Source organism: Bos indicus x Bos taurus, chromosome 22, assembly GCF_003369695.1.
Source record: "Bos indicus x Bos taurus breed Angus x Brahman F1 hybrid chromosome 22, Bos_hybrid_MaternalHap_v2.0, whole genome shotgun sequence".
NCBI lineage: Eukaryota > Metazoa > Chordata > Mammalia > Artiodactyla > Bovidae > Bos > Bos indicus x Bos taurus.
Window position 1 is genome coordinate 10051902 of NC_040097.1, and position 19758 is coordinate 10071659.

Sequence of the window (19758 nt, forward strand, 5' to 3'; positions counted from 1 at the left end):
GAGACAAAGAGACCTAATTCTCTCAAGGCTCTATGAATAGCCTAACATAAAAAACAGTAGCAGTTATTCTGAAAAGTATACTCACCTGCTTTCCATCCACTTCAATATCTGCCACATAGTTCTCAAACACCGTAGGGACATACACCTCTGGGAACTGGTCCTTGCTAAAGACAATGAGCAAGCAAGTCTTGCCACAGGCTCCATCTCCAACAATCACCAGTTTCTTCCGGATGGCAGCCATTGCTGAAACAAAACAAAAGTGTTGTCTAAATGCATGAGAATCCATGATAGCTTTAATCTATAGCACATACTTTCTGCCCACGGGGCACAAGACTCTATTAGCACACGAAAAATATAAGATAAAATGCTAGTAACACCTTTCCACGTGGCATCAAAAAGTCATACTAAAACCCCGTAACTAACATTATACTTGATGGTGAAAATATTGAAAGGTTTCCTTAAGAACAGGAACAAAACAAGAAAGTCCACTCTTGCCACTTCTAAGGGGGTTGTGGCAATTAGGCAGAAGACAACATAAAAGACATCCAGACTGGAAAAGAAGTAAAATTATAAAGAGCTATTAGAAATAATAAATTCAGCAATTTACAGGATATAAGATTAACATATAAAATCAATTGTATTTCTATACCCTAGTAATGAACAACCTGAAACTGAAATTAAGAAAGCAATTTCACTTACAACAGCATCAAAAAGAATAAAATATGAATAAGTAACAAAAAAGCATGAAGCATACTCTAAAAACTTTAAAAAATATAGAGAGAAATAAAAGATCTAAATGGGAAGACATTCATGTTTAAGGACTAAAGGCCAATACTGTTAAATGGCAATACCCTCCAAATCAATCTACAGACTCTTACGATCTATCAAAATCTGAGCCAGCTTCTTTGCAGAAACTGACAAGTGATCAGAAAATGCAAAAGGAAATTCAACGGACTCAGAACAGCCAAAGCAATTTTGAAAATGAAGAGTAAAGTTAAAGGACTCAGCAAAGTTAAAGGACTCACACTTCCTGATGTCAAAACTTACTATTTAAGGTACAGTAATCAAGGCAGTATTGCACTGTTATAAAGATATAAACAATAAACAATTCCCTGGTGGCTCAGACAGTAAAGAGCACCTGCAATGCAGGAGACCTGGGTTCGATCCCTGGGACGGAAGATCCTCTGGAGGAGGGAATGACTACCCACTCCAGTATTCTTGCCTAGAGAATTCCATGGATGGAGGAGCCTGGCAAGCTAGAGTCCATGGGATCCCAAAGAGACACGACTGAGCAACTAACATAGATCAATAGAGTAGATTTGAGAATCCAAAAATAAGCCCTCCCATTTAGGGTCAAGTAAATTTTCAAACAGGATGCCAAGACAATCCAATGGAGAAAAAACAGCCTTTTCAACAAATGGCGCTGAGACAACTGAACAGATAACATGCAAAAGAAGGAAGTTAGAACACTACCTCACATCATATACAAAATTAACTCACAATGGATTACAGACCCAAATGTAAGAGCTAAAACTACAAGATATTTTTTAAAATGCAGTAAAATACACAGAAAACTTGCCATTTAAACAATTTCTAAGTAAATACTTTAGTGGCATTACATATATTCAACACTGTTGTACAATTATCACCATCATCCATTTCCAGAACTTTTTTCACCTTCTAAAACTGAAATTCTATATTCATTACACAATTATCACCCCATCTCCCCTACTTCCACTGTTGGCAACCACCATTCCACTGTCTACCTCTATGAATTTTACTGCTCTAACTACCTCATGTAAGTGGAATCATACAGTATTTGTCATTTTGTGACTGGTTTATTGCACTCAGCATGTCTAGGAGGTTTCCTCTCTTTGTAGCATGTATCAGAATTTCCTTTCTTTTTAGATTGAATAATATTCCATTGTATGTACTGATATATACCACATCTTATTTATCCATCTATCTGCAAACAGACGCTTGGGTTGCTTCCATCTTTTGGTTAAAAAATACATTTCTCACAATGTATTGTGAACAGTGTATTCACAAATATCAAGAAACAAAGAAGAAAGATAAATTGGACTTCATAAAAAATTTTAAAGCTTTTGTGGTTCAAGGGATAGCATCAAGAAAATGAGAAGATAATCCACAGAATAGGAGAAAATGATATGGGACCTATATCCAGAATATATAAAGAACTCCTACAACTGAATAAGAAAAAAGCAGCTTAGGTTGGTGGTCTGACTTGGGATCTCTCGTTGCAGTCAAGGTTGATGTGGACCCACAACATGTAAAGAACTCCTACAACTCAATAATAACTAGACAGACAATCCGATTTAAAACTGGGCGAAGGATCTGGCTATATCTATGACCCAGCAATTCTACTCATAACTCCAAGAGAAATAAAAATGTATTCACACAAAAAATTTACATGAATGTTCACAGCAGCATTATTCATTACCATCAAAAAGTAGAAACAAACCAAACATCTAACAACTGATGAATGTACAAAATGTGATTTATCTACACAATGGAATATTATTCAACAATGAAGTGGGGGGATACTAATACATGCTACAACATGGATGAACCTGAAAACATTACAATTTGTGAAAGAAGCTAGTTACAAAGAAACACATGTTGTGTCATTCCATTTATATGAAATGTCCAGAACGGGCAAATGCAGAGAGAGTAGACTCGTGACTTCCAGGGGAAGGGAACTAGAGGAGGGAGGAATAGGGAATGACTACCAAAAGAATAGTGAGGTTTTTTATAAGGTGATAAAATTTTCCAAAATGATTCTGATGGTTATGTAACTCGAATATTCTATATACAACTGAATTGTAAACTTTTAATGGGTGAATTATAATGTGTGTGGATATTACCAAAGCTGTTACCAAAAAAAGGAAAAGCATGAAGACTCCCTACCTCCACTTGCTACAGCCTAGAGGTCAACCCGAACTCTCACCATTACCTCTTAGAACAGCACTCCAATTTTTAATTGTGCACTTTGCTGCCCAGCTAAAAGACATTTCTTAGTTTCCCTTAGACTAGATACAGCCAGGTACAAACTTCTAGCCCCTGAGATGTAATCAGCAGTATTCTGTGGGACTTCCAGAAAATCTTCCTTAAAGTTGGAAGTCCCTGCCCTTCTTCATCTCCTTCCTCCTTCCTGCTGCTTAAAGCTGGAGTCACGGCTGCTTTCTAAACAGTCATCCTAGAATATGAGTGCCACACCCTGGAGTTGAAGGAATAAAGGATGGAAGGCACCTAGATCCCAGATATCTTGGGAGCCACCGTCTCAGCCCAAGACTGCCTACTTCCATACTTCTTTTATGTGAATGAAAAATAACTGTCTTGTTTAAGGTAGTATTTTTCAGGTCCCCATTATCTATAGTCAAACTAATCCTCAACAATACATTCACTGACAAAACCATACTGTCTCAAGGGAACGTTTCTCAAACTGGAGTGGGTGACACAATCCATTGGGGTACATACATGAAGTAAACATCAGAAACTATTTTTTTTAGTCTGGAAAACATAGGAAATTTAGCTTTAAAATTTAATGCACATAAACTCATAAGGTTCTGTAATGCGAAGGGCTGACGCTGCTGTCGCTCATTTGTGAGTTCTGAGAACATGTGGTGTAGTGCAATGAATATGTGGCTGGCTAAGAATATACATATATATTATGAAGTTTTAACCAACTCACAATATTATCTAGTAATAGTTAAAGACTTATTTTCTGTGAAAAAGCAAAATAAGGATTAGGGATAATACTCCTAATGCAAGCATAATAACCAGCATATACATAAAAGGGAAATGTGTTCAATACAATTCTTTAAAACATAGGACCACACAATGAAAACAGTACTGTATAGAGACTAGCCCTTTAAACTATAACTCAGGGACAGAGGAGCCTGTTGGGCTGCTGTCTGTGGGGTTGCAGAGTCGGACACGACTGACGCGACTTAGCAGCAGCAGCAGCAGCACTTCTGACACCCATTCAGCTCCTTATATCCCTCCATTTTTGTTTTTGATTCCTACTTGATTCACTTGTGTTTTGTCTTCCAACCAGACTGCAAATCACCTCAGAGCAAAGGAAATAGCTTCTATTTCTTCACAGCCCTATGTGGCTCCATACTTGAGTGGACATGTAGTAGAATTTAAGCAAGTGAAGGGTATGAAGCAAGTGGAAATGTATACCTTTTCTTTGAAACAGACCAGAGAGAAGAAGGTTAGTAGAGGAAAGCACGGACGTGGGGAGGTTCCTTGTTTTAAAATAGGCACCCTGCACTTTATGGTAGACTCAAAGAAGGAGCCAATAGACAGGAGTGATGAAGGGGGGTGTGGGATACGTATTAAGAAAATCCAAAAACAAAACATTTTTTCAATGAAAAAGGAGAGACAGACTACTTCATTTTCAGTCTCCTATGAAATAATCCAGGGCACAGATGCTAATTTACCTTTTTTAAAAACTCTTTCCTCTATGTTCAGTCTGACTGCTAACATCTTGATAGGATTCACAAATCATTTTCTGTTTTTTTTCTTATGTTCTCAAATTCATGTCACAATTTTACCTCCTAGGCCTATCTTGGTATTGGTGTATGCCCAAAGTCCAGCAATCAGGACCTTATAGGATGCAAACAAAATGTATCTGTAATTCCCTAAATTATTAAAAAAGACTGCCATCTTTGAATAGTATCCTTCCTAGAAAGTACTCAATTTTTAAGAAGTAATTCCTGTAAATCAAATACAGTTAAGGACACACAAAATAAAAATTCCAGGGAGCGACCAAAAAGGCTCTTGAATATTTCCCTTAGGGAATATTCTGCCCAGGAAAAATATAAAACCATTCAGCTTCTACTGATGATAAAGAAATCACAAGTGATTATGGGACAAAATGAAAATGAAAGCCTTTAATTACAAGGTGATTTCTGGGATGCTGGGAGTCTGGCAACACAACCAGAAGTTGTTGACAAGATGTGAAGAGTACAAACATCAGAAAATGAAACTCACTACTTTTTTTCCTGAAATGACCCAGGAATTTTTTTTTACTCTAGTATCTTTCCTTTCCATGTTGTTATAATCCAGCATCTTTTCAAGTAGATGGCTTGCCAGCTTGAGAAGGAAAATCATATTGAGTTCTCTCTGCAGTCTCTCTGCCAGATGTGTTATTTTCTAGACTCTGAATTGTTTCAGATATAATTATTAAAAATTTTGAGTAGAGGTTTGTTTTTCCAGTAACAATCAGCTGTAAGATATCTATTTAAGTCACCTGTAATAGCATGCAAGTGAGTGTATATTTCTTTAGAGGAGTTATGGGAAATCTCTACATCTCTCACAGGGTCTGGCATAAGACGGAGGAATGCAGTGAGCAAGTTACTCCTACTAAGGTCTCTCCTGCCCAGGCCTAACCTTACGGCCTCCAGCACCTTTCAATTTATAGAGTATTGCCACCTAGGGTATCCCACACACCCCCTTCATCTCTCCTGTCTACTGGTTCCTTCCAGTCCACCATAAAGTGCAGGGTGCCTATTTTAAAACAAGGAATCTCCCCACATCCATGCTTTCCTCTATTAACCTTCCTCTCTCTGGTCTGTTTCAAAGAAAAGGTATGTATTTTCAGTTGCTTCATACCCATTCACTTGCTTAAATTCTACCAATGTGCATTCTGCCCAAACTTCTACTGAAACTTTCTCAAAAGTCACCAGTGACCTACCTTCACAAAATCCAGTCCTGATTCTCCTTGATATTTTTTACCACCTTACCTTCCTGTCCTTGAACCTCCCTGACAAAATATGCTAAAATAAACACTGATTATAATAGCCAAGACATGGAAGCAACTTTAATGTCCATCAACAGAGGAATGGATAAAGATGTGCTACATATATACAATGGCATATCACTCAGCCATTAAAAAGAATAATGCCACTTGCCACATCATAGATGGACCTAGAGTGTATCATACTGAGTGAAGTGAGACAGAAGGAGAAATATCATATGACATGCCTTATATGGGGAATCGAAAAAGAAATGATACAAATGAACTTACTTAAAAAAAACAGAGACTCACAGGCTTAGAAAAGGAACTTTACGGTTGCTGGGGGGGTGGGGGTGGGGAGGAATAGTTAGGGATTTGGGGAAGGTCATGTACACACTGCTATATTTAGAATGGAAAACCAACAGGGACCTATTGCATGGCACACAGAACTATGCTCAACGTTATGTGCCAGCCTGGATGGGAGGGGGCTTGGGGGAGAATGAATACATGTATATGTATAGCTGAGTCCCTTCACTGTTCACCCAAAAGTACTTTGTTAATAGGCTATACCCCAAAACAAAATAAAAAGTTTATAAAAGTCTGGAAAAACAAAAGCCCCCAATTTTAAGTACATACTTCCTACCACCACTGTATAGCAGTTGGATCCTTCACATCTGAAAACAGCCCTGTAAAATGCCATCAGAAAGCCAAGTAGCACCACAGCAAAGATACCTGCTGTTAGAGATTACTATTCACAGGGGACAGTGTACCAAGTATATTGGGCCCAGTCCTGCCCTGTGATTTTGAAGGGCTCGAAAATTCCCAGGATGGGAACTACGGCAGTATCAGTGGTTGCTGCAACCTCTCAACATCAACCACAACAATGACAAATTAAGGTAACCTTGACTTACATGAAGATATTAAGAAGAGGTGGCCAAGAATACACAGAAGAACTATACAAAAAAGATCTTCATGACCCAGATAACCAAGATGGTGTGATCACTCACCTAGAGCCAGACATCCTGGAATGCAAAGTCAAGTGGGCCTTAGGAAGCATCACTATGAACAAAGCTAGTGGAGGTGATGGAATTCCAGTTGAGCTCTTCCAAATCCTGAAAGATGATGCTGTGAAAGTGCTGCACTCAATACGCCAGCAAATTTGGAAAACTCAGCAGTGGCCACAGGACTGAAAAAGGTCAGTTTTCATTCCAATCCCAAAGAAAGGCAATGCCAAAGAATGTTCAAACTACTGCACAATTGCACTCATCTCACACACTATCAAAGTAATGCTCAAAATTCTCCAAGCCAGGCTTGAACAGTATGTGAACCATGAACTTTCAGATGTTCAAATTGGACTCAGAAAAGGAAGAGGAACCAGAGATCAAATTGCCAACATCCACTGGATCACGGAAAAAGCAAGAGAGTTCCAGAAAAACAAATACTTCTGCTTTGTTGACTATGCCAAAGCCTTTGACTGTGTGGATCACAACAAACTGTAGAAAATTTTTAAAGAGATGGGAATACCAGACCACCTGACCTGCCTCCTGAGAAATCTGGATGCAGGTCAGGAAGCAACAGTCAGAACTGGACATGGAACAACAGACTGTTTCCAAATTAGGAAAGGAGTACGCCAAGGTTATATATTGTCACCCTGCTTATTTAACTTATATGCAGAGTACATCATGAGAAACACCGGGCTGGATGAAGCACAAGGTGTAATCAAGATTGCCGAGGAAAGTATCAATAACCTCAGATATGCAGACAACACTGCACACCGCCTTATGGCAGAAAATGAACTAAAGAGCCTCATCATGAAAGTGAAAGAGCAGAGTGAAAAAGCTGGCTTAAAACTCAACATTCAGAAAACTAAGATCATGGCATCTGGTCCCATCACTTCATGGCAAACAGATGGGAAAGCAATGGAAAAAGCGAAGAGACTTTATTTTTGGGAGGCTCCAAAATCACTGCAGACGGTGACTGCAGCCATGAAATTTTTAAAAGACGCTTGCTCTTTGGAAGAAAAGCTATGATCAACCTAGACAGCATATTAAAAACCAACAAAGGTCTGCTTAGTCAAGGCTATGGTTTTTCCAGTAGTCATGTATGGATGTGAGAGTTGGACTATAAAGAAAGCTGAGCGCCAAAGAATTGATGCTTTTGAACTGTGATGTTGGAGAAGACTCTTCAGAGTCCCTTGGACTGCAAGGAGATCCAATCTGTCCGTCCTAAAGGAAATCGGTCCTGAATGTTCATTGGGACGACTGATGCTGAAGCTGAAACTCCAATACTTTGGCCACCTGATGAGAAGAACTAACTCATTTGAAAAGATCCTGATGCTGAGAAAGATTGAAGGCGGGAGGAGAAGGGGACGACAGAGGATGAGAAGGTTGAATGGCATCACCAACATGATGGACACAAGTTTGAGTAGGCTCCAGGAGTTGGTGATGGACAGGGAAGCCTAGCGTGCTGAAGCCCACAGGGTCACCAAGAGTCGGACACGACTGAGTGACTGAACTAAACTGACTTAGATGTGGAGTCTGCCTTGGCTCTGCTGCACTGCTTTTGTTTGGGGAGTTTTCTGTTTGCTTTTTTGGCCATGCCAGGCAACTTGTGCGATCTTTGTTCCTCGACCAGGAATCAAACTCAGGGCCCTGGCAGTGACAGCACCAAGTACTACCCGCTGGACCTCCTGGGAATCTTCCTGTTGCTTTGCTGTGGTAACAGTTACTATTCTATAGGCAATAGGAAAGAACCACAGTCTTCCATATATAGTCTCATTCACAAAGTTACTGGTACCCACATCAAAAAAGCCAATTAGGCCTTCTGACTGTGTCCAGAGGCTTGATACTTTAAGTTATAGCAACAAGGTGAACTCAACAAGGCCACACAGTGGGGCTGTCTGGGCCTGGCACTCAATGATTTAGTGGTTAAAACATAAAATACAACTAAAAAAATATTAATTCCTATTGTACGGTTTCTATTAGGAAACTTCTGTTTTATTTGTTCAAAGACTCAGCACAGGACTGGCTGTGCTGCTGAGCAGCAGTGCTGGGAGTGAATTTCAAGAGGTCACCCTTCTGGGAAACCACCACCTTCCTTCCACAGGAGGAAATAAGGGCTGTCTGCACATAAACATCCTCCCTTAACAGCACTGAGGACAGAGGGCAAGAATATCTTTTTTGTAATGTGCAAATCCTGGCTGGCACAGTCTTAAGTACTTGGACCAATGCCCCATTCAAGGGTGACTCTTCTGCTGGTACTGATGATGAAGCACTGTCCACGGCAGACTTCACTGGCCCATCAGAGGCTTGGGCTTTTGTAGGACAACCACTGAAAGACACTTCACTGCCACATGTGACAGTGCTGCCTACCGCTCATCACAAGCTACTCCATTTCTGCCTCACCCCATGACCTGACACACAACTTCTTCAAAAAACACACTACGCTAATCATTCTTCTGGTTCTCCCTTTAATGATACAGTGTTGTAAGTTTCAAAATACACTATACTACAACAGATCTTACACTGTTTGATCAGCCACCATGGTCCTTTTCACTGGTGTATCACAAATCACTTGCTATACATTTGATAGGAACTGATTTTATTCTGAACTTCTCCAGAGGCAGATATAATTATCATTCATTTTACTAAGGAGAAAAGAAGCTTAGAGTTACTATTTTACTGAGTAAAAGGCCACTAAGTTATTAAAATACATTTTCAAAACTGGAACACTGTTCTAGCACGAGGTACCCAGTTTTTGGAGAGGTTACTGAAATGTAACTTGTGCAACTGGGACTGACAACAAAGGATTTACTCATTGCTGAAGAGCCTTACAAATCAATCAAACTCCATTAGCCTAAATTTCTGCCAGCAAACATATAAATCAGGCCAGGTCTACTAAGCAAACATGTCACAGAAACCCTGTACTGATACCCAATGAAAGGCATGTGGTGTCCAACTGTCAGGGGGCAAGTGGAGAGGGAGAACACGACACACGTGAAAAGAAGCTATTCTACAGTATGCATTACATGTGTGCATTATAGAGTGGATATATGTGTGAGCAACACACATATAAAATCTTTCTTAAAAATATCTCAATTGAAATAAAATTCACATACAATTTATCCACTTGAATTCCATAATTCTGGGTATCTAAGGTACAGCATAATGATTATAGATTATGATACTCTAACTTATATGCAGAGTACATCATGAGAAACACAAGACTGGAAGAAACACAAGCTGGAATCAAGATTGCCGGGAGAAATATCAATAACCTCAGATATGCAGATGACACCACCCTTATGGCAGAAAGTGAAGAGGAACTCAAAAGCCTCTTGATGAAAGTGAAAGAGGAGAGTGAAAAAGTTGGCTTAAAGCTCAACATTCAGAAAACGAAGATCATGGCATCCGGTCCCATCACTTCATGGGAAATAGATGGGGAAACAGTGGAAACAGTGTCAGACTTTATTTTTCTGGGCTCCAAAATCAGTGCAGATGGTGACTGCAGCCATGAAATTAAAAGATGCTTACTCCTTGGAAGGAAAGTTATGACCAACCTAGACAGCATGTTCAAAAGCAGAGACATTACTTTGGCAACAAAGGTTCGTCTAGTCAAGGCTACGGTTTTTCCTGTGGTCATGTATAGATGTGAGCATGGGACTGTGAAGAAGGCTGAGCGCTGAAGAATTGATGCTTTTGAACTGTGGTGCTGGAGAAGACTCTTGAGAGTCCCTTGGACTGCAAGGAGATCCAATCAGTCCATTCTAAGGGAGATGAGCCCTGGGATTTCTTTGGAAGGAATGATGCTGAAGCTGAAACTCCAGTACTTTGGCCACCTCATGCGAAGAGTTGACTCACTGGAAAAAACTCTGATGCTGGGAGGGATTGGGGGCAGGAGGAGAAGGGGACGACAGAGGATGAGATGGCTGGATGGCATCACTGACTGGGTGGATGTGAGTCTGAGTGAACTCCGGGAGTTGGTGATGGACAGGGAGGCCTGGCGTGCTGCGATTCATGGAGTCGCAAAGAGTCGGACACAACTGAGCGACTGATCTGATCTGATCATATACTTGAAAGTTGCTAAGGAAATAAATCTTAAATGCTGTCACTTCACACACAAAAATGGTTGTTATGTGACATGATGCAGTCGTTAGCTAATGCTTTGGTGGTAGTCATTTTGCAATTTAGGTGTATCAAATTAATAGCATGCACCTTAAGTTTATACAATGTCAATTATATCTCAATTAAGCTTGGAAAAAAGTACAAAATAGTTTTTGGCATTTTACAGTATTTTTAGAAGTTGTGATAATATATAGCAAAATTTGCCATTTTAACCATTTTATTTTAAATGCATAACTGTGATATTATGACTTACAAGAAATATATATATGGTCTTTGTCCTAGCTCCTGGCACATAGCTACTAAAACCTTAGTAACTTTCTAAGTGACATGAGCAATGGAGAGTTATTTGTTACAATATTTGGTCTTTTGTCCTCAAATAGCTTCAGTTCCTGAAATAGCTCCAGAATGATCAGGGTGAAAAATGTCTTGTTATTCATAACAAGCGCTTTTCAATCATACCTGTGTTTAAGTTAATGAAGTGACTTTGGAAAATCCCTAAGGATGGGGGCTGATTGCCAGGAGAATTAGGTTGCTTTGTAAACTCCAGGGGATTAGTGTTGTAACTTTCAGTCCACCTCCCATCACAAGCAGGAAAGAGCTGCTGGAGGTTGATCAATCAACACTGGCTGTTGATTTAATCAATCATACCAGCATAATGAAGCCCTTCCCAAACCCAAAACGGTTCAGAGAACATCCAGACTGGTGTGAGAGTGACACACCCAAAGAGGATATGGAAGCTATGCCCCTTCTCTCATATCCTGCCCTATGCATCTGGCTGCTCTTTCTGTAAGAAACTGGTAACCTAGTAAGTTAAATATTTTCCTGAGCTGTGAGTCACTCTAGCAAATTAACTGAACTTCAAGAGGGGGCTGTGGGAACCTGGGGTTTATAAAGCAATAAAAAGAGAGCTCTTTGGGTGTAAATGACAGATTCTCAAAATTAAAAGTTGACTTGATTCAGATACAAAATCTGAAACTTTAACCCAAACTTTGCTTGCTTTGGTAACTAAGTCAAGTTTCTTTCTAATTGAATTACTCAACAAAATTCTGTTACTGTTTGTTATCTTTAACCTCAAAACATTAGGAACCCAAATCTAACTAACCAGCTTCACCTCCATATGTCTTACAGAGTGATTTACATTTCTTCAAAGAGATGAGATATATATTTGGCCCAGGTTAGGGTCTCTGCAAGAATCTACTTAGAAAACCTGCAACTTAAACCATCTCCATGTACACAGGACAAGAGCTATTGAAGGGTGCTGGTGCTGGTAAGTCGCTTTAGTCGTGTCCGACTCTGTGCGACCCCATAGACGGCAGCCCACCAGCCTCCCCCGTCCCTGGGATTCTCCAGGCAAGAACACTGGAGTGGGTTGCCATTTCCTTCTCCAATGCATGAAAGTGAAAAGTGAAAGTGAAGTCTCGCTCAGTCGTGTCCGACTCTTCGCGACCCCATGGACTGTAGCCCACCAGGCTCCTCCGTCCATGGGATTTTCCAGGAAAGAGTACTGGAGTGGGGTGCCATCGCCTTCTCCGTATTGAAGGGTAATGGAAGACTAATTTGGCAACAGCCATTTAATATTACTAGTAGCCTTTAGCAGAAAAAAAAAGCTTTCTTGAAATTCATTTCCGGGCACGATCTATAGGAGTTCTCCCCAAATAAAGTACCCTGAGGTCTTACTGCACAGGACGTCCAGGCCAGGGTCTAGCATTCCAACTTTTTTCTGGAAAATCCCATAGGCAGTCATCAAAGTAGCAGCAAGATAATCGGCTTACTCAAGCCACAAGCTAGAATTTTTCAAGCTCCTTGTAAAAGCCCAGATTCGGCAGCAGAAGACATGAAGTGATGCCCAGTAATATCTCTGGGAGATATGTTCTGCTCAAGGCCTTATATGTAAGAGTTTTAAATCTTAGTTGAGTTTTAAACCTTATAACCTAGGTGTACTTAGACAATTTAGGTTATTCCAGAGTTCTCTGGCTTTACCAGATTGTCTACATAAGGACCTTTCCTTATGACACAAATGGAGTCAAGTGGAACCCTTGAATACATACCACAGCCTTACTCCTGATTCTTTAAAAAACTTTAACAATGAAGCGAGAACCCCTACAAAGAGGGAAAGTCATTTTCTCAGAGGGAATGAAAGCAAACACACAAGCCTGCAGGCATTCTGCTTTTCTAAAAAAAAATTCAGCCCCCTTCCCCCAAATCAATTCTTTTAATACAAATTTTTGATTCCTTGGGTCATGCTGTCAGCTAGGTGTGAGGAAAACCAAGAGTATAGTAATAATATACGAAGTGAAAACACAAATAAATACCTAGTAGATGGTTACTTCATGAGAGATGAACCTTGACTATTTCTCAATAACTCTCAACTTAAATTGTACATGCAAAAAAAAAAGGGGGCGGGGTTACAAAAAAAAAAAGAAAAAAAAAAAAACAAATCTCAAAAGGTCTTGAGATGTCAGTGGGAGGCAATAACGAAAACTGAAACAAAGTACAGGGAAAGAAGTTAATTTGGGGGTGGTGGGTAAAAAAAAATTTTTTACAAGGAATTTCACAAAGTGAGCATATCCATGTAACCACCACCACAATCAACAGCACAGCCAGCATCCCAGAAGGTCCCTGTGTCTCCGTCCTCCTAAGTCATTCCTGGACTAGTCTGGTTTCTTTCCTTGTGGATTGGTTTTCGCTGCGTTTAAATTTCTTTGCTGGATTTTGAACTTTCTTTGGAGTTACTTTAACAATCTTTCAGAGATTTCATCCAGATTGCTTCAATAGCATTTGGTTTACTTTCACTGCTGTGCTGTATTCTGCTCTTAACTGATGATTTCTGCCTTTTAGGAATAAATACTGTTACGGCAAATCTTGCACATGGCTTGGTATATTTACTAAACAATTTTGTGGGTTTATACCTAAGAGAAGGTTTTGCTTTAGTACATACTACTAAACAGCTTTGCAAAGTAGTTGTACACACCCACAAGCAGTAAGTGCTTTCCATTCAATGATTTTCTTCAAATTTCAGCCAACTTGGTGGGTGTGTAGTGATATCCCATTGTGCTTTAATTTGCACATCTCTGATGATTAATGGTGTTGAACACCTTTTCCTGAATTTACTGGCCATTTTACAAAGTTGCTTTTGTGAAAAATGATTACTTTGAACTAAGAAATTTAATTTTACTAGGGAAATAAGATAGCTATGAAACATACGAAGATAAAGACTGAATTTTTTTTTTAACAGAAGCCAAGAGTAACAGAGTAGGTCAGACTATCAACCACTGAGAAGCAAATAAAACTATTTCAGACTTAGATTCAGTAAAAATTACTCTGGGGTAACTGGTAAATGGTGCTTCATTTTACTCCTATAGCACATACACTGATTAAGAGGTTCTCAAAATGTACCTTGCATCAGCATCACCTGGACAGAGGGCTTGTTTAAACCCAGACTAATGGACCCAACTCCCACAGGTTCAGATTCAGTAGTTCTGTGGTAGGGGCTGAGACTTTGCATTTCTATCAAATTCCATATGATGCTAACACCACTAATCTAGGGACCACTTTTGAGAACCACTGAAGGCCGAGACAGTCGCCTTAATAGGATAATTTCATTAATTGAAGGCTGAGACAGTCACCTTAATAGGACGATTTCATTAATTGAAGACTAAAGACTAAAAAAAAAAAAAAAAAAAAAAAACCAAGGGAGAACTAAACCACTCATGAGTGCCTTACAATATCTGCCTGCTAACCTTCAGTTCGCAGTTATTTTTAATTTTCAATTCAATTTAATCTAGAAGACTCCAGAATGTTGCATACTAAACTCAAGGCACTAAAACAGCTCCAGAAAGCCTTCAGGAAGCTACTCAGACAAAAGTGAGTCAACATCATGGTTATACAAACATGAGGAAATCTCGGAAGACTGCTGTGTGAAATGGAGAGAACTGAATGTTAATGCATTGTTGTAGTCTACCTACCCAAGTGCAGGAAGCAGCTGAGAAATGTCTGAAGGACCACTCCCACACTGCAACAAGGTAAGCGTGACAGGCAGGAGTGCAAACAGGCTGTAGTAAGCAGAGGGAATCATGAGACTTATAAAAAGAAGTGTGAGAAGAGCTGGCCACCACTTATCAGTCTAACTGTAGCAGAGCTTCCTGAAAGTCAGAAAGCTGCTACCCTTGCTTGACATCATCTGTCTCCCAAAGAGAGTCAACAGACCAAGATACACTAGAACTAAATCAATGACTTTACAGCAACTCAAACATACTTGACATTTGGTAGGTCTCTTCCTCTGGTGTGTAAATGATAGTCTAAAAAGAATGTGTACAAAAAAATAATAAAAAAGGATAGAAAGATGGTGAAATGTGAATTATAGTGTTTACAACCCCAAGACTTTTGATCAAATATATAAAAAAACTCAGTTAAGGAGAAATGATTCAGAGTAATCAATCACTCTGAGTTACAGATTAACTGATTCTTTCACAATATCAACAAGATTTGCTTGAAGAGGCAAGAGAAAAGGATACTAAAACCTGCAGGATTGCTTCTTGATGCTTGTGGGGCAGAGAGGAGGGTGAGAAGAGCGTGTTTAGAAATACAGTCTGTGGAACAAATTTGTTTATTAGTTCAGCGCCTTGTTCTGCCCCTTACTGGTTAGCTGTGTGACTCTGGACAAGTTAGCCTTTCTGTGCTTCAATTTCTTTTTCTGTAAAATAAAAATATAGACTCTAACCCGTAGGGCTGTTATGAGAGTTAGATGTGTTCATATCAAGGAAACAGTCTATAAAAGTATTACTTAACTGCTTCCTATTTCTGGCAATTTTCCTTTTATTTTCTATAAAGTGGTGCAAGACAAGGCTTCTTTACCTTTAACTCAATGCCTATGTTTCTGGGTACAAGTATAGAAAAAAAGAAAGTTGGGAGAGTGGGTTGCAAAAATGAAAGGTGATTTAGATAAATGGAAAGACATCTGTGGTCATGTAATGTAGGTGGCAATACTCCTCAAATTGATCTATACATTCAATGCATTCCTTATCAAAATCTCAGCAGGGTTCTTTGCCAGAAATTAAGAAGCTGCTCCTAAAATTCATATGGAAATAAGGGACTCAGAATAGCCAAAACAATACTGAAAAAGAAAAATTAAGTTGGAGGATTCCCTACTTTCAAAACTCACCACAAAGCTACGGGAATAAACCAAAAGGCAATGTGGCACTAGTATACAGACAGACATTCAGACAAATAGAAGAGGCCAGAAGTACACCTTCACATATATGGTCAGTTGATTTCTAACAAGGGGCCATTCTATAAGGAAAGGACAGTCATTCCAATAAATAGTGCTGGGGGAACTGGAATATTCACATGCAAAAGTCCATTCTGAGTTTATACAATAAAAAAAGTTAACTCAAATAGGTAAAAGAGGAAAACCATAAAAACCTTAAAATACGGGGGAAAAATCTTGTCATTGGATTTAACAATAATTTCTTGGATATGACACTACAAACAAAGTCAGTAAAAAAAAAAAAAAATGTTAAACTGAACTTCATCAAAAATAAAAACTTTTGTATCTCAAAGAGCACCATCAGAAAGTAAAAAGATGACCCACTTTTCAGGAGAAAGTATTTACAAACCACATATCTGACATGGGATTAATATTGAGAATATATACAGAACTCCTGCAAAAAAATAAACAACCCAACTCAAAACTGGGCAACAGAAGATATACAAATGGCCAATAAGCTCATGAAAAAGATGGTCAACATCACAAATTATTAAGGAAATACAAATCAAAACTACAATTAAAGACCACCTCACATCTATTTGGATGGCCAATATTTTAAAAAAGACAAAGAAAACAAGTGTTAAACAGGGATGTAAAATGCTACAGCCTCTACGAAAAACAGTATAGAGGCCTCTCAAAAAATTATAAACAGAATTACCATATGACCCAGCATTCCACTTCTGGGTATATACATCAAATAACTGAAAAGCAGGACCTTGAAGAGATAGTTGCACAATCATGTTCATAGCAATATTATTCACAATAGCTAAAACATGAAAGCAATCCGAGTGCAGCCACGTAAAATGTGGTATATATACATACAACGAATTATTCAGCTTCAAGGAAGGAAGGAAATTCTGCAGTCTGCTACAACATGGAGGCCATCATGCCAACTGAAATAAGTCACAAAAAAATAAATATATGATTCCACTTATGTTTTAGTCAAAATCATAGAGATACAAAGGGGAATGAGTGGTGTTTGCCTAGGTCCATGGGGACAAGAGAATGGAGGATTAATATTAAATGGGTATAGAGTTTCAGATTTACAAGATGAAGAGAGTTATGGGAATAAATGGTAGTGACGGGTGCACAACAATGTGAGTTTTATTTGGCTGGCAGGATCTTTATTTCCCACCAAGGGACTGAACCTGGGGCAGGGCAATGAAAGCCTGGAATCTTAAGCATGAAGCCACCTTGGAACTCTTGACATGAATGTATTAATATGTAATACCCCTGAACTGTACACTTAAAAATGGCTAAGACAGGGACTTCCGTGGTGGTCCAGGGGCTAAGGCATCGAGCTCCCAATGTAGGGGGCCTGGGTTTGATCCCTGGTCAGGGAACCAGATCCCACAAGCTGCAACTAAGACCCAGAGTTGCCAAGTAAATAAATAAATAAATATTTTTATATTTAAGTTTCCACGATACTCTCTTTCCATACATCTTACCCTCTCCTCCCCTCTCCCTATGTTCATAAGTCTATTCTCTATGTCTGTTTCTTCACTGCTGCCCTATAAATAAATTCTTCAGAACCATTTTCCTAGATTCCATATATGAGCGTTAGAATACAATACGTTTATCCTTCTCTTTCTGACTCACTTCACTCTGTATAATAGGTTCTAGGTTCATCCACCTCATCAGAACTGACTCAAATGAGTTCCTTTTTATGGCTGAGTAATATTCCATTGTGTGTATGTACCACAACTTCTTCATCCATTCATCTGTCCAGGGGCATCTAGGTTGCTTCCCTGTTCTAGCTAAATAGTGCTGCAGTGAACAATGGGATAAGTGTGTCTTTTTCAACCTAGGGTATATGCCTAGGAGTGGGATTGCTGGGTCATATGGTGGTTTTATTCCTAGTTTTTAAGGCATCTCCATACTGTCTTCCACAGTGGCTGTATCAATCTACATTCCCACCAACAGTGCAAGAGCGTTCCCTTTTCTCCACACCCTCTCCAGCATTTATTGTTTGTTGACTTTTTGATGATGGTCATTCTGACCTGTGTGAGGTGGTATCTCATTGTGGTTTTGATTTGTATTTCTCTAACAATGAGCAATGTTGAGCATCTTTTCATGTGTTTGTTAGCCACCTGTATGTCTTCTTTAGAGAAATGTCTGTTTAGGTCTTTTCCCCACTTTTTTGATTGGGTTGTTTGTTTTCCTGGTATTGAGTTAACCAATACCAGTAAATAAAAAAAAAAAAAAAAAAAAGGCTAAGAAGGTAAATTTTATGTTTTGTGTAATTAAAAAAAAAAGGTGACCAGTAGGCTCCAGTCTTCACACTGATTTAGAAGACAGAAGCAAATCAGTTTTTTTTTTAATATAAATTTATTTATTTTAATTGGAGGCTAATAATTTACAATATTGTATTGGTTTTGCCATACATCAACATGAATCTGCCACGGGTATACATGTGTTCCCCAACCTGAACCCCCCCTCCCACTTCCCTCCCCATACCATCAGAAAAGGAGGCTTCCCTTTCTATCTACAGTGACCACAGGCTGGCTATCAGAGGCAATCAGGCTAAGGGCTCCTGTCAGGATTTAGGAAATCTAATCTGTTTCACTTTGGAACAGGCAACATGTAACAAAAAAATACAGATCAAACAAAAGTTAGACTGGGAAAACATATGGCCTATCCTAGGCTCAGGATTTCAAGGAAGAGTTACAATGGCAGCCTTAGAAAAACTAAATAAAACTCTTTCAGGAATAAATAAAACAAGTCAAGGTTATTCATATGAAAGAGATAATCAAAGGGGAAAATGGGGAATCAAAGTGAAAAATTTACTTAACAGTGAAAAAGTTACCGAGCAGTTCTTCAAAGAGCCCAAAGTGACAAGTGAGTGCAGCTAACAACTGTTGCAAATATCACTGATTTGGGATTTTAAGAAACATAGTTTAATTACAGTTTATCTGGAACAATGCTGTCACTAAGTCTCATCAGACTCTTTTGTGACCCCATGGACTGTAGTCTGCCAGGTTCTTATTTACACTTTATCTAGAACTAAGGCAAGTAGAAAGATGCTTGAACTAAGGTACCTTCAGTATTCATGAGACATTTCAACGACAATATAGTAAGCACCTATATATGTTTATATACCAACAGTTAATTCCACATAACTTCCTAAAAAGTTGGCTTTACTAAGCAATTAAGTTAACGGAACAAGGACTTCATCTAGAATTAGGTAAGAAGGGTCATAGGACAGAAAAATCAGTTTATGGATCAAAGTTCAGAGATTTAATCCTGGATCACAAGGTCACCCACAGACACACACTTGGGTTTTAAGGACTGCACTGCAGAAGCAACGTTCTCCAACAACCTTCTGACATTAAAGGTGTAAACGGTCCAATCCACTCTAGGTCTATTGCGTTAACACTTGCACCATGATAAAATTCTATAAACAGTAAAAGCCTATTCTGGTCCTGTATACACTTCCCTTCTGCCCAAGAAGCCTCCCTACCTCTTCTCTATCAAATATTTACCTCTCAAGATGACAAAGTTACTTCTTTCCTGATCTCCTCCTCCATTTCCTTTTCCTTCTCCACACAATCTCCTTTATATATTTATAATATATATCCTCATACCTATTTATCATTCTTACTTAA

At 39.0% G+C, this 19758-nt stretch overlaps 1 protein-coding gene across 1 annotated transcript in view; it reads right to left on the bottom strand.

The window, feature by feature from the left end:
* The window catches only part of RHOA (ras homolog family member A), a 50365-nt gene that overhangs the window by 9895 nt on the left and 20712 nt on the right, over positions 1 to 19758 (bottom strand). Inside the window, exon 3 of the mRNA XM_027522905.1 lies at positions 86 to 243. Within this exon, the coding sequence (XP_027378706.1) occupies positions 86 to 241 (156 nt within the window). The 5' untranslated portion in view covers positions 242 to 243. The remainder of the gene's footprint in view (positions 1 to 85; positions 244 to 19758) is intronic.